The sequence below is a fragment of the Eleginops maclovinus genome, chromosome 22 (genome assembly GCF_036324505.1).
Source record: "Eleginops maclovinus isolate JMC-PN-2008 ecotype Puerto Natales chromosome 22, JC_Emac_rtc_rv5, whole genome shotgun sequence".
Lineage (NCBI taxonomy): Eukaryota > Metazoa > Chordata > Actinopteri > Perciformes > Eleginopidae > Eleginops > Eleginops maclovinus.
In genome coordinates this window covers 6,898,006-6,912,363 of record NC_086370.1, presented here as the reverse complement: position 1 = coordinate 6,912,363, position 14,358 = coordinate 6,898,006, and the positions used below count along the sequence as shown (strand labels likewise).

At 43.5% G+C, this 14,358-nt stretch overlaps 1 protein-coding gene across 2 annotated transcripts in view; it reads right to left on the bottom strand.

Annotated features, from left to right (window-relative positions):
• thada (THADA armadillo repeat containing) overlaps positions 1–14,358 on the bottom strand; it is a 113,449-nt gene that overhangs the window by 80,158 nt on the left and 18,933 nt on the right. For both annotated transcript variants that reach the window (XM_063875566.1, XM_063875567.1), the window contains exons 22-23: positions 9,652–9,761; positions 5,841–5,973 (exon numbers count right to left, since the gene is read on the bottom strand). In XM_063875566.1, the coding sequence (XP_063731636.1) occupies positions 5,841–5,973; positions 9,652–9,761 (243 nt within the window). The remainder of the gene's footprint in view (positions 1–5,840; positions 5,974–9,651; positions 9,762–14,358) is intronic.

Sequence of the window (14,358 nt, the reverse complement as noted above, 5' to 3'; positions counted from 1 at the left end):
ACCCTTTGTTGGCAATGACAGAGGTCAAACGTTTTCTGTAAGTCTTCACAAGGTTTTCACACACTGTTGCTGGTATTTTGGCCCATTCCTCCATGCAGATCTCCTCTAAAGCAGTGATGTTTTGGGGCTGTCGCTGGGCAACACGGACTTTCAACTCCCTCCAAAGATTTTCAATGGGGTTGAGATCTGGAGACTGGCTAGGCCACTCCAGGACCTTGAAATGCTTCTTACGAAGCCACTCCTTCGTTGCCCTGGCGATGTGTTTGGGATCATTGTCATGCTGAAAGACCCAGCCACGCTTCATCTTCAGTGCCCTTGCTGATGGAAGGAGGTTTTCACTCAAAATCTCACGATACATGGCCCCATTCATTCTTTCCTTTACACGGATCAGTCGTCCTGGTCCCTTTGCAGAAAAACAGCCCCAAAGCATGATGTTTCCACCCCCATGCTTCACAGTAGGTATGGTGTTCTTTGGATGCAACTCTGCATTCTTTCTCCTCCAAACACGACGAGTTGAGTTTTTACCAAAAAGTTCTATTTTGGTTTCATCTGACCATATGACATTCTCCCAACCCTCTTCTGGATCATCCAAATGCCCTCTAGCAAACTTCAGACGGGCCTGGACATGTACTGGCTTAAGCAGGGGGACACGTCTGGAACTGCAGGATTTAAGTCCCTGGCGGCGTAGTGTATTACTGATGGTAGCCTCTGTTACTTTGGTCCCAGCTCTCTGCAGGTCATTCACTAGGTCCCCCCGTGTGGTTCTGGGATTTTTGCTCACCGTTCTTGTGATCATTTTGACCCCACGGGGTGAGATCTTGCGTGGAGCCCCAGATCGAGGGAGATTAGCAGTGGTCTTGTATGTCTTCCATTTTCTAATAATTGCTCCCACAGTTGATTTCTTCACACCAAGCTGCTTACCTATTGCAGATTCAGTTTTCCCAGCCTGGTGCATGTCTACAATTTTGTCTCTGGTCTCCTTTGACAGCTCTTTGGTCTTGGCCATAGTGGAGTTTGGAGTATGACTGTTTGAGGTTGTGGACAGGTGTCTTTTACACTGATAACGAGTTCAAAAAGGTGCCATAAATACAGGTAACGAGTGGAGGACAGAGGAGCCTCTTAAAGAAGAAGTTACAGGTCTGTGAGAGCCAGAAATCTTGCTTGTTTGTAGGTGACCAAATACTTATTTTACAGAGGAATTGAACAATTAATTCATTAAAAATCCTACAATGTGATTTCCTGGATTTTTTTTTCTCATTCTGTCTCTCATAGTTGAAGTGTACCTATGATGAAAATTACAGGCCTCTGTCATCTTTTTAAATGGGAGAACTTGCACAATTGGTGGCTGACTAAATACTTTTTTGCCCCACTGTACATATTTTTTTCATCTACCTTTTTTTTCTTACACTTTTGAGTATTTATTTTTCTTATTCATACTTTTTTGTGTATTTTTAAACATTTAAATAGTAATATTTTTAGTAAGTTATTTCTTGCTGTGTTTGTGTATTACATATCAGAGCAAATATCTTGTATTTGTGAACCTACTTGGCAATAAACTTGACTATGAATCGCACAACATTTCAGAAATAATCCAGAAAAGGCACGCCGCTGACGTGTGCAAGTTCCAGAAAGGTACAAACTTTTAAAATCAAGACTCAAATCTGGCTAAATTCAAACTGGCACCGGAACAGAAGAGTCGGTGATGTCAGCGGTGCCGCCAACGTGCCGTTAACCACAAGAGACAGCCGCCCAGCTCTGAAATTACTGCTATGATAAAACATGTCTAATTTAATATCAGTAATCAGAGGAAGTGGGGGGGCGAGCAGCAGCTGAAAAACAGTCAGAGTCAGTGGAGTGTTAAGGTAGTCACGGATTACAACACACTGTAAGAGGTGTGCCGGACGTGACTACTATGAGGGGGTCAAGCAAAGGACAGTGTGTGTGTGTGTGTGTGTGTGTGTGTGTGTGTGTGTGTGTGTGTGTGTGTGTGTGTGTGTGTGTGTCTTTATGTAAGCATGTCTCTGAGAAAAGAAGGCAGATGGATTAAGAAACTCCATGTTCTTCCAGCAGGAGTGCACCAGTGGCATGCCCAGAACCGCTGATTGCACATATTTTAGACGTAAACAGGAACGAACACACACACACACACACACACACACACACACACACACACACACACACACACACACACACACACACACACACACACACACACACACACACACACACACACAGGATTTCCAATACTAAACAAAATGTTCACTAACCATAACCCTCACTATATCCGCACAACACGCTACAATCCATGCCATCACCTTCATTTGGATCTCATTTGAACAATTCCAACGGTCACATGACCGTATTACAGTTCAGAGCACCAACGGACTGGCCATCTGGCATACCAGGCATTTTCCCGGTGGGCCGAAGTGCTATTTGGGCCGACAGTCCCGACATTTTTTTATTTATTTATTGGTCTGACCGGCCCAAAAAACCAGTTGATCAGCGGCCCGATTGACACTGGGCCGGCCCAGTCACATCGTTAAACAACAACCCCTTTGGAGTTGGTCCTGCCTGCGTAATGCATTCGGCAAAAAAAAAAAAGTCAGCGCAAGGTCTACGGCCCATTGGTTATTTGCGTCACTGACACGGGCTCGCCCAATCATATCATGAAACACCTCCCCCCTTTGGTTCGGTGCGCCGGTAACGTCATCTGTTCGGATCTGTGAAAATGGACAGAAAACGAGGTGCAAAGAAACTACGAGGAAAGAAAAAGCTGGCTCTTCAAGCCAACGCTGCCAAATTCGCCAAAACTAGTGATATGTTTGCCACGGCAGGGCCTTCCTTAGCTCCCATAGCTGAGGACAGTGGTGGTGGTGGCGGCGACATTGAACAGGGACATGCAGTAAAACCTGCGGCAAGTTGGACTCCTTTCAGAACACTTGTAATGAGTAGGCTAAAGCAACCCAACCCCTTGGTAAATCTGATAAACTGATAAAACGTCAATAAAAAAGTTTGTGTGGTATAGCCTATTGGTGCATAATATTATGTATATAATAAAACAGTGGCGGGCCGTGCATTTCACACCTAGGCCTTCAGTGATGTCCTACACAGTCCTACCTGAATTATTCCACCTCTTAATACCATCATTATGACGCCATGGCTCTACAAACTATACATTTAGACAGAAACGCAGTATAACCGGGCGTTGCATCACCTTAACATAGTCAAGTACAACAGAGTTATATTAATATTTCTGAAGCATTTATAATCAATACATCAGCATATTTACAGTTAACTTAATTAATCAGATTATCTGACAAACCGCTCCTTGACACCTGTGTCCGTCACATAACGCAGGACAAGTGCCAGCTGTGCTACATTACCCACATCTGACGTCTCGTCCACCATAACAGCGACAAAGGGTGCTTTTTTAATCTTCATTTTGATCTCTTCTCCCATCACTTCAGCAATAGCATAAATCAGGTCGTTTTGTATTTTGCCTGAAGTCCCAGTAAACATGTTGTTTGTGTACAGGTGGTAATGCAAATCTGTGTTGTTCTCAGCACGAAAAGAAAGAAGCTCCACGTAGTTTCCTCTGTTTCTGGACTCGGCGCTTTCATCGTGTCCCCTAAATGAAAGTTCCTGTTTACCCAAAAACAGGACACAATCAATCAGTCTTTCAATATTTCCCTATTTTTGTTCACCCTTTCGTTGTGGAGCTCCGTTTCCCTGGGCACTTGTTCGTTGAGCTGTAGATCCACTCGGGTGTCCCCAAAGCTTTTCAAAAGCACCAGTGCTTCCAAGTGCCCAGCTGTGCTTTGGTGTCTCGCTGCTGCCTTGGTTAGACAACTCAAGTTTGCAAATTTAGTGTGGCTCCAAACACCAAATCGATCAGTTGCAAATACCAGGCATTCCCGGCAGTACAATTTGCAGTGCCTCTCGGAGGCTGTGAGCCAGGGGTACCGCTCGTAGTTTCCCTGCTGTGCTAGGCTCGCTAGCGTTGGAGTTGGTCGTTCCCTTTTCAAGATGTGTAGCTTTACTTGAAAAGTTCGTTTTGAAAATGGCGTTGTAATTATATCTTCTACCAAATTGATCTCTTGTCCTCCTTCAGCCATTGTGGGTTGAAAAAAATAGCTTGTAGAAATCTACACAAATTAGCTCGCTCAAATTCTAATTCTGTTTGCTAGCTTTGCCCATAGACTGTATGGCTCTGCCTACTGCCTAGCTCTGCCTCTCAATAGTGCGTATCCAATCAGAAGATGTGCACGTGCTAACGTTAGCATACGCCTGCTAGCTGGCCCGTTGTCGCCACCTCGAAATCTGATTGGTTAACGCCACAGTTTTGTTTGCGTTCACTTTAAGCTTACAGCCGCCCGCACTGTTGATTCTGAAGGCCTAAGGGCAGATTTCTTTGACCCTAGCAACACATTATGGCTGAAATATGATTGGATAAAAGCTCTAACATAAAGGCCAGCCCTCCAAATCTCGTTCTGAGGCTGGAAGCAGCGCAGCCAAGACGAACGCTATAAAATGAAGAGAATAGACTATGGGGAATAATTTAATACGTATTTGTGGAAAAAATATATCAAAATTTAATTTATATTCTGATGATGTTTAGGCCAGCAGAGAAGGCCTTGCTGGCCCTGACGGCCCACCACTGTAATAAAATAATAAAGAGTTTTTTGCTTGTTGGCGATCAGAAACCCTTTGATTTGGTTAAAGTGAAAAGACATAGGCTTAGTTATATTACATGCAATATTGATCATATATATGAATCGATCTCTTTGTTCGCTGACCACCAATAATATAATATATATGTATTATTATATATATTATTTGTATATATTGTTATTGTTATTGGAAGTATTTTTTTCAAGGCTCTCAAGATGCTGTACAAGGTACACAAACAACAAAACAAAAGCACAAAAACAAGATAATATAATCGATAAAAAACAGAGGACGTGTGATGTGATCAGGGTGGATATACCAGTTGGAAGAGATACGTTTTGACACATGATTTGAAAAGGAGAGACTCAGTATTCCGGATGTCAGGTGGGAGGGAGTTCCAGAGGGGGGTGCAGGGCAGCTGAAGGCTCTGCAGACATTATGCTCATTTTCAGCTTCATATTTATGTCTCTTCTGTGACATGTCTCCATGCATTAATGTTCATAAAGCTCTTTATTTTTCTCATACTGCCTGTGCTGCAGTGCCTCTTTTCACCCTCTGTCTGAAAGACCAGTCTGCTCTGATTGGTTAGCTGGCAGGCTGTGTTGTGATTGGTCAACTACTTACAGATGTGTCATAAATCTCCCTTCTCATAGCCTTTCATGTACAATGTGCTGGAGCGACAGGCCAATAAAAGCGAGTGCTACATTGTGATGTCCCTGTGTGGAGTCTAATTGAAGCTTTTCAGGCAGGCGTGAACATTTTTAGTCTACCAGACCATTTACATGCACAAAAACCTATATAACACAGGAAATAGAAAACCCCAGAAAGCATACTAAGGCCTTTTTAATGTGACAGGCCTAGTAACAAATAAGGCAGCAACCAAGACAATAACAAAAAAAGGTGCGTCTTAAACATCACCACAAGATCACAAACAGCAACACAGCATCAGTGTATGCAGATTCCCCAACAGTGAGCAAACCAATGTGGCCATCACTCCCAGAATACACTCTCAGGACACTGAATCAGAGGAATGTGTTTTCCACTGACAAGATCTCCTGCGATCTGAAGTGTTTTCAATTAAAACAATATCCTCTTGCCACCTCTTCAAAATCCGGAGTCCACCTTGAAAGCTCGGACACTTCGCCCAGTTGTTACCAACCATGTTTACACACCTGGATGTAGAAGGGTATCCCGGCGCTGCGTCGGGTGGCACACAGCTTTGACGACGGGTCGCTGGATTTAACCTCCTCCAGAACCTCAGAGAGCCAGCGGGCTGGAAGCTGCTGCAGGGCCGGACTCCCACTCCTTACACGCAGAAACACACACACATAGATAAGCTTCTCTTTCTTAGTGAGTAACTTTACACATACTTGCATTCACAAAGCTTTTTTTTATGATCACATTAGAAGAATCAGTTTGAAATCACACATGTTGACTCAGCTATAATTCAATTCTTGATTGTGTAGCGACTGCAGAACAAACAAAGTCGCTGAGAGGCTGAGGTCGGGCCTAATGCTGATCCAAAAATGCGTTGAACAAAAATCTTGCTTTAATAAAGACTTATCACCTTATTATAACTTGCACACACAGTCTGAATACTCCAGCTGTGAAGAGTACAGCGACCCTCCCACCCTCTCTCCCACACACACCTCACACTCATGTGACCAAACTGATCCAACCCATACTAGATCCAGAAATAATAAGTAATCATGTATTTGACTTATTAAATACCATTTTTTGAGCGGATAACAGTTTCAAGATATAATTGTTGGCACTTTTTAAATATCTAATGTAAAACGTCATTACTGCATTATAACTGCATTGTACAGTTCATTTGTTAGAGAAACAGAATTAAACACAATTTGATTCAAGGTCTTTTAACGGCTTCAGTGGTCACCTTTAACAGTTTTGTATTCCCTTTGCATAGCGTAAAGGTTCTCTGCCCGAAGCTTTCATACATTTTCATCCAGATTTTGGAGTTGTTAACATGTTCATTTTTAGTTCATTTTGGAATCTGAAGTTATCAAAAAAAAGCTCAGCTAAGGTTAGCAACAGCTTGGCTTGCAGCTCTTCTGGAGCCTCTGTCCACTAAACAGTGTCGGAGAAACTGCTTTATTAGTGTTTCTATCAGTTATTCACCTGGTCGTTTTGGTTCATAGAGGAGACCTTTGTGGATAATTTGGTACCCAGTTTAGAAAGTGTAGGATGAATTGTGAAAGACCTTGCAATGCACTTGATAAGCTTTCAAACACTTGGATGAACAGACACGACTCCTGATTCTAATGCCACAGATTCAATTCCTTCTGTATAGTTTGTTACACATATCCCCTGTTACTCTCACAAGAAGCAGGTCTGGCAAACACACACCCACACCTGCTAGAAACCACTCTGCCCTGTTCTGTAGGAAGCAGCTGTTTAACAAGAGCCAGCAGAGCGAGGAGGACGAATTAAAACAATCCAACGTGGAGGAGAGAGCGAGGGGGGGGGCAGAGCTGCCACACACTCTAGTGTACTTCATCACACACACTTGACACACGAGGGACGCCACACACAAAGAGACATCGCCACCGACAAACACACTTAGTAAGGAATAAACTGTACACCAGTTGTTTACAACAAGGGGTACTTGAACCCATCGGGTACTTCTGTAAAGTCACAGTACTGGTGGAAACAGCTAAAAGTAATGGATAAATGGTTTGAATAATTATCTAAAACTAACAACAAAATGGTTGAAATGATAAAAATAACTAAAAGTAAAAAAAAAAAAAATTACATTAAAGTAATCGATACATTCTTTGAAAAGCAAAAAGTAATGGGAAATGTGTTTAAATTGAGCTAAATCAGCAAAAAATATGGGCCAAAGTCAAATATATGGACAAATGGTGTTGTACTCCTACCATGTCAAACGTGGTAGTAATATGAATGCAAAACTAATCCAATACCCACTAAGATTTTCTATAGTTAAAATGCAGAGTGAGGAGGATCATCCAAAAACTACAAAACAATGTATAAACTCATACAAAAGTCATCCCTGTCAATCAGCACTTATGTCCCACTGAAGGTGTGTGGCCATGTCTGAGACTTTGACCTCTGTCTTGATTTCCTTATTTTGCCGTGTTAAGGTACGTTTCTGGGTCTAAACCTTAAAAAAAAAAGTGGCTAGATGCCAGGCCGCCAGCACGCATCCTAGAGGAAGCTATGAAAATGTTTCTCACATGCCTGTGGACGGAGCAAAAAATAACAAGGCAAAAAAAAAAACTGAAACTGAAACTCCCTGCGCATTTCATTCATAGCGGTACTGTGGATGAAAAGGTACCTGAGTTCGTCTTACAGGGGGTGAGGGGGTGCATCTGGCAAAAAAGGAGAGGAAACACCGCTCTAAACAATTGCCGTTATAAATAAACATTCTAACCTCGAGCTCGGTTCAGGAGTTTCCAAAGAAGAGAGAAAGTGAGGGATGGAAAAGGAGAGTAAAATGAAGGTACAGTGAGAAACAGAGACGCAGTGAGAGTGCAAAAACAGAGGAACACATCAGAGCCAGGTCTCCAGGCAGAGCATCAAAAAGGCCGCGGTTAAGCACCCCGCAATCAACACCCCATAACCCAGCACACGGCCTGCATACCGAGCACACACTGCTCTTCCCCTCCTGAAAACAACACACTCCCATCCACACATGCCCGGAGCGGGACACACACACTGCCTCCGCTCAACCACCAGAATGTCGGCCCTCGTTTCACAACACACCGCGAGACGGGGTTTCTGTCGGAGAACAAAACAAGAGCGTTTAGTTTTAACTGCTCGGCGCTGGGTGGTTCAAAGTCAGCACGGCTGAGACGGTTTCTGCGGCTCGTCACCTGCCGTGGTGCCGAAGACATCTTCCGCAGCCCGAAGGAGAGGAAGGGCAGGGAGGCTTCAAAATTAAAAGATGGTTTCTGTTCCCCTCAGGAGGGTAATAGTAGGATGGTTTCCATTAATAGCACACGTGACGGGGTGTGAAGCAGTATGTGCATGTCACTAAAGTCACGTTTAATGTGGAAATTACAAAACGTGATCTCAGGGTTTTAGGGTGTTTTTTGGGTTGTTTTTCCACACACAACACAATAAATCTGACTGAATGTTAAATTTAGAAGGCTGAATTGAATTTTGTCATCACCGTTATAATATTGTAAATAGCAGTTAAAGGACTATTTATTCCCCCAAGATTCTGATAAGTTTATTATTATCAATCAAAAAATTAGCACAAAACCGTTAGCCTGTCTTTTTTAAATAGGGTGGCCCGAAAAATACTATACCTTACGAATACTACTATACCAGGGGTGTCCAAACTTCTGCCCGGGGGCCATTATGCCCATTATGAATCGGCCCATTTTTAACCGATGCCTTAGCAGCTTCAAAACGTGTAACGGAATATGGCCGAAAAATAAAAGTTGTGTAATACCCCTGTATTACACTATCCTTTGGTACCTTGTCGATTGACCTATTCATTTATATAGTTATACATCCTTAGTCAAAAGGAAACAAAGCTTGAGGTAATGCGTCGCGTTAGCTCTTTACTTCTTGTGTTGCATTCATACTTAAAAAATGACAAAGTGTCAACATGTAGACCCGGCTGACCAAAACACCCAAGTATCATAAATGTGTTAGCCAAAGATAGCAATATTCCAAAATCTAATGAAAGAAATCCCATAGTTTTTAGTTGAGTTAGTCCTAACTTCAGAAATGCGTCATCACTGCACCACTGTTATCAACTGGTACATTTTTCTCATGCCGTGAGTCTCTGTTTGCCGTCCGGAGAGCTCCATATGATGAATAACACCACTTACCGAGTCCTGACGTAATTAACTAAATTATCCCTGAAGAGTGATACTGACAGGACTCGCCTACGTGCTAATAACAAGGCACACTGACACTCAGTCATAATGGGAGCTAATGCCCTCAGCCATTCAGCAGTATTAACTTTCAGCCCAACACCCACACACACACCTGCAGAGCATGTCGGTGAGGCGTACAAAGCCCACGTAAGCCAGTTCAAAGGCGCCACGATGACGGGACTGTAGGAGCTGCTGACGGAAGTACAGACCGACCCCTTCCACCTGTAACAGAGACACAGAGAGGGAGTCAGAAACTCAACCACAACAAGAGCAATACTGTCATGTGCCGTAACGGGGGGGGGGGGGGGGGGGGGTTGTGTGTGTGTGTGTGTGTGTGTGTGCTGCATGACTTTAGCATGAATGGATGTGACCATTGAGTGAAATGACATAACTGCAGTGAAGAGGATTACGTGACAAGCAGGGTGAGGCGGTGAGCAGTGGAGGAATGCTAAGTTGTAGCGTTTGTAATTTGGTCTGGCGTCTTACCGTAGAGAAAGCATCAACGGGACAGTTTACCCTAAAATCAAAACGCATATATTCCCTTTTCCCTCTGCTATTTATCTATGTAGATTGTTTTTGGTTTGAGTTGAGTGTTGGAGGTACCGGCCCTTCAGATGTTTTTCTTCTCTTCAATATAAAGGAAAAACATCGATCAAAAATCGATTTAAACCGCAAAGCAACGTCTCTTTTCTGAAATGATGACAGTTAGCCAAGATGATCCAGAAACGCATTTGTTACCGGATCATTGCGCAGAAGAAAGCATAAACCCACTAATGGACGTGAGGCTCTCCTGAGCTGGTTACAGTTTAGCCAAGGAGGATACCATTAATGATTACATCCCGTCACAAGCACCAGCCTCCTCTCCATAAAAAATCACCAATATTTGAGTGAGAATTCATCCACTGGTACTGTTGAAGAAAGCAGTAACATCTAAAATAAACCACTCTTTGTAGCCTTTGAGTAAGTGAGTGAATCATTTTGTAAAGTCACGCAATTAAATCTAAACACATGCAATAAACTCAATACAATGGCAAAAAAGTATCCCCACCCTGGCAAATGACCTCATTCCGTTCATGGTCAAAAATGCATACAGTAGTAAAAGTGACTTCCCTGAGCAGCTTAGTCATTAAATCATGAAATGGTTCATTGTCTAGAACTCCAAAATCTAACCAAAAGCAGAGCAGCGTATAAAAGAAGAACAACTGCATCCTCTAATTGGCCTTTTCTCTATTTGGCAAGAAAAGTGAAGCTGTAGCCCCGGCGACGCTCCTGTTTCAGAGACACCACTTTTCAGCCAGTCAGCGTCAAGCATGTCAAGCGTGAGAGCGGCATGTCAGTAGCGTGACAAGTGTGTTCAAAAGAGGATGCTGAGACATCCACATAATGGCCACTGTCAGTAAAACCAGCCAGTTAGTAATAGTGTTAGCGACATTATTCTAACTATACACACACACACACACACACACAACTCAGTGTGTAAACTGGTGAGTGTGTTGCAGGTGAGGCGGCAGGGCGAGGCGGACGCAAAGCTCCAGTGCCCTGTCATTTGGGCTGTGGTATCACCGCCACAGCAGAGCCAGCCAAGCCTCGTCTTAGTCAGGGGTGGCATGGAGGGCAAAGGGAGGGGTGGCAGGGCCCTGATGCAGAAACACCCCGGTGTACAAGAAGAAAAAAAAATCCCCAAAACAGGCCCTTAGGGGATGTGGGGATAGACACAACATCTAAACAAACACAGACAGAGACCCGCAGATGAACCAGGAGTGCGCCAGTCACTGGAACACTCAGAACCCAGATGTCACTGGGTGATAGAACCATGATGCGTGACAGGAGTTTATAACATGGATGTGTAAACTGAACCGTTGGAAGTGGGTTTTTTTTTCATTCATACGAAAGTTGCTCAGTGGTGCATGAAGCCAAAGTGGCCTTACTATCAATAACAGGAAGACCCAGATTGGCGATTTCCGCATCTTCGGGCCCATAGAGCATGCGTAGTTGGGTTTCTTTAAGCCCTGCCTCCAATATGCCCCGTCACGGCAGTGGCTTGTTTGTAAGTCAAGTCTTTTTGGCCCAAATGACTTTATGGACAGACAAAGTGTTGTTCCACGGTTTGGCAACTAAGAAAACGTGCTTCGAATGTTTTACAAACTACCTTGGTTTATTTGAAGAAAGTAGAATGTGCTACAACAAAAAAAAAAAGAAGGAAAATAATGTGTAAACTAAAAATAGCAAAGAAAAGAATAAACAAAAATGTAGGGCTTAGGCAGCCTGTTTCTGGCCACATGACTGGTCAATAAACTCGACTGACCCTGCAGACTGAAATTGCACTAACTTTAACACCAAAGTATGGCTTAAGTAAACCACAGCCGTACCAAGCCCAATGACTTATCACATTGGTGGAGTGGACTCCCAGCGCAGGCCTGACCTCACCGGGGTAAAAATGGCAGCGACAGTCACCGTTAGATGGCCCGTGGCTGCCGGGCTTCAGACCGCTGCGGTGCCGAGCCAGGCCGGGCCTATTTAAAGCCTCCCCTTCTGAAGGTTCCCGTCTGTGTAACGGTTTAAAAAAGGGCCGAGCAAGCTTCCTGGGGGAGGTTACAGGGGGGCTTTATTTAGACGTCAACTTCCTGTTTGCAAACGTGCCTGTTTCCCAGAAAAAAAAACGTCAATGTGCAGAGGGAAGTTTCCCCAGGTCTAATTGCATGGATATATATGCATGGCTCGGGGTCGGGACCATAATAGTTAACTTCTCGCGGACGGACGGGGGGGTGGTTACACAGCTCTGAGCCTGTCTGTTGATGCGGCTGCAATCTGAATTGTGAAACTCTGATTTATAAACGGTAACGTTTCAGTACATGTATATCCTCGTGACTTGCAATTGTTATTTTACGATATATACACGAGTCGTTATGGACCTTTTTAAGACTTGAGTAACCTTGACCTGTTACAAGTCACGCATCAGTAAAAGTCGTGGATGAGGGTCAAGCTCTTTAAACCAATACAATAGAGAGGGTTATAGATCCAAGTGTATATGTTTCCTCAAGATAAAAACAGTAGGTACGGAGTTCCAGACAGATTTAAATATAGTATATATTGTTATAATGATGGGCATTTTCTGTGATGATAAGTCAAATTGGTAAAGTGAAAAATAGTTTTGGCCTGCTCACACTTCCAATTTGCTACAGTGGGGCAAAAAAGTATTTAGTCAGCCACCAATTGTGCAAGTTCTCCCATTTAAAAAGATGAGAGGCCTGTAATTTTCATCATAGGTATACCTCAACTATCAACCTCAATTTCCCTCGGGATAAATAAAGCTTCTTGAATCTTGAGAGACAAAATGAGAAAAAATTGTCTGATTTTGAAAGAATTAATTTTCAAATTATTGTGGAAAATAAGTATTTGGTCAATAACAAAAGTTCATCTCAATACTTTGTGATATACCCTTTGTTGGCAATGACAGAGGTCAAACGTTTTCTGTAAGTCTTCACAAGGTTTCCACACACTGTTGCTGGTATTTTGGCCCATTCCTCCATGCAGATCTCCTCTAAAGCAGTGATGCTTTGGGGCTGTCGCTGGGCAACACAGACTTTCAACTCCCTCCAAAGATTTTCTATGCGGTTGAGATCTGGAGACTGGCTAGGCCACTGCGGGACCTTGAAATGCTTCTTAAGAAGCCACTCCTTCGTTGCCCTGGCGGTGTGTTTGGGATCATTGTCATGCTGAAAGACCCAGCCACGCTTCATCTTCAGTGCCCTTGCTGATGGAAGGAGGTTTTCACTCAAAATCTCACGATACATGGCCCCATTCATTCTTTCCTTTACACGGATCAGTCGTCCTGGTCCCTTTGCAGAAAAACAGACCCAAAGCATGATGTTTCCACCCCCATGCTTCACAGTAGGTATGGTGTTCTTTGGATGCAACTCTGCATTCTTTCTCCTCCAAACACGACGAGTTGAGTTTTTACCAAAAAGTTCTATTTTGGTTTCATCTGACCATATGACATTCTCCCAATCCTCTTCTGGATCATCCAAATGCCCTCTAGCAAACTTCAGACGGGCCTGGACATGTACTGGCTTAAGCAGGGGGACACGTCTGGAACTGCAGGATGTAAGTCCCTGGCGGCGTAGTGTGTTACTGATGGTAGCCTCTGTTACTTTGGTCCCAGCTCTCTGCAGGTCATTCACTAGGTCCCCCCGTGTGGTTCTGGGATTTTTGCTCACCGTTCTTGTGATCATTTTAACCCCACGGGGTGAGATCTTGCGTGGAGCCCCAGATGGAGGGAGATTAGCAGTGGTCTTGTATGTCTTCCATTTTCTAATGATTGCTCCCACAGTTGATTTCTTCACACCAAGCTGCTTACCTATTGCAGATTCAGTTTTCCCAGCCTGGTGCAGGTCTACAATTTTGTCTCTGGTCTCCTTTGACAGCTCTTTGGTCTTGGCCATAGTGGAGTTTGGAGTATGACTGTTTGAGGTTGTGGAAAGGTGTCTTTTATACTGATAACGAGTGGAGGACAGAGGAGCCTCTTAAAGAAGAAGTTACAGGTCTGTGAGAGCCAGAAATCTTGCTTGTTTGTAGGTGACCAAATACTTATTTTACCGAGGAATTTACCAATTAATTCATTAAAAATCCTACAATGTGATTTCCTGGATTGTTTCCCCCATTTTGTCTCTCATAGTTGAAGTGTACCTATGGTGAAAATTACAGGCCTCTCTCATCTTTTTAAATGGGAGAACTTGCACAATTGGTGGCTGACTAAATACTTTTTGCCCCACTGTACCTTAATCTATTTTTGACCCCATATTTTAATAAATGTAGGGTC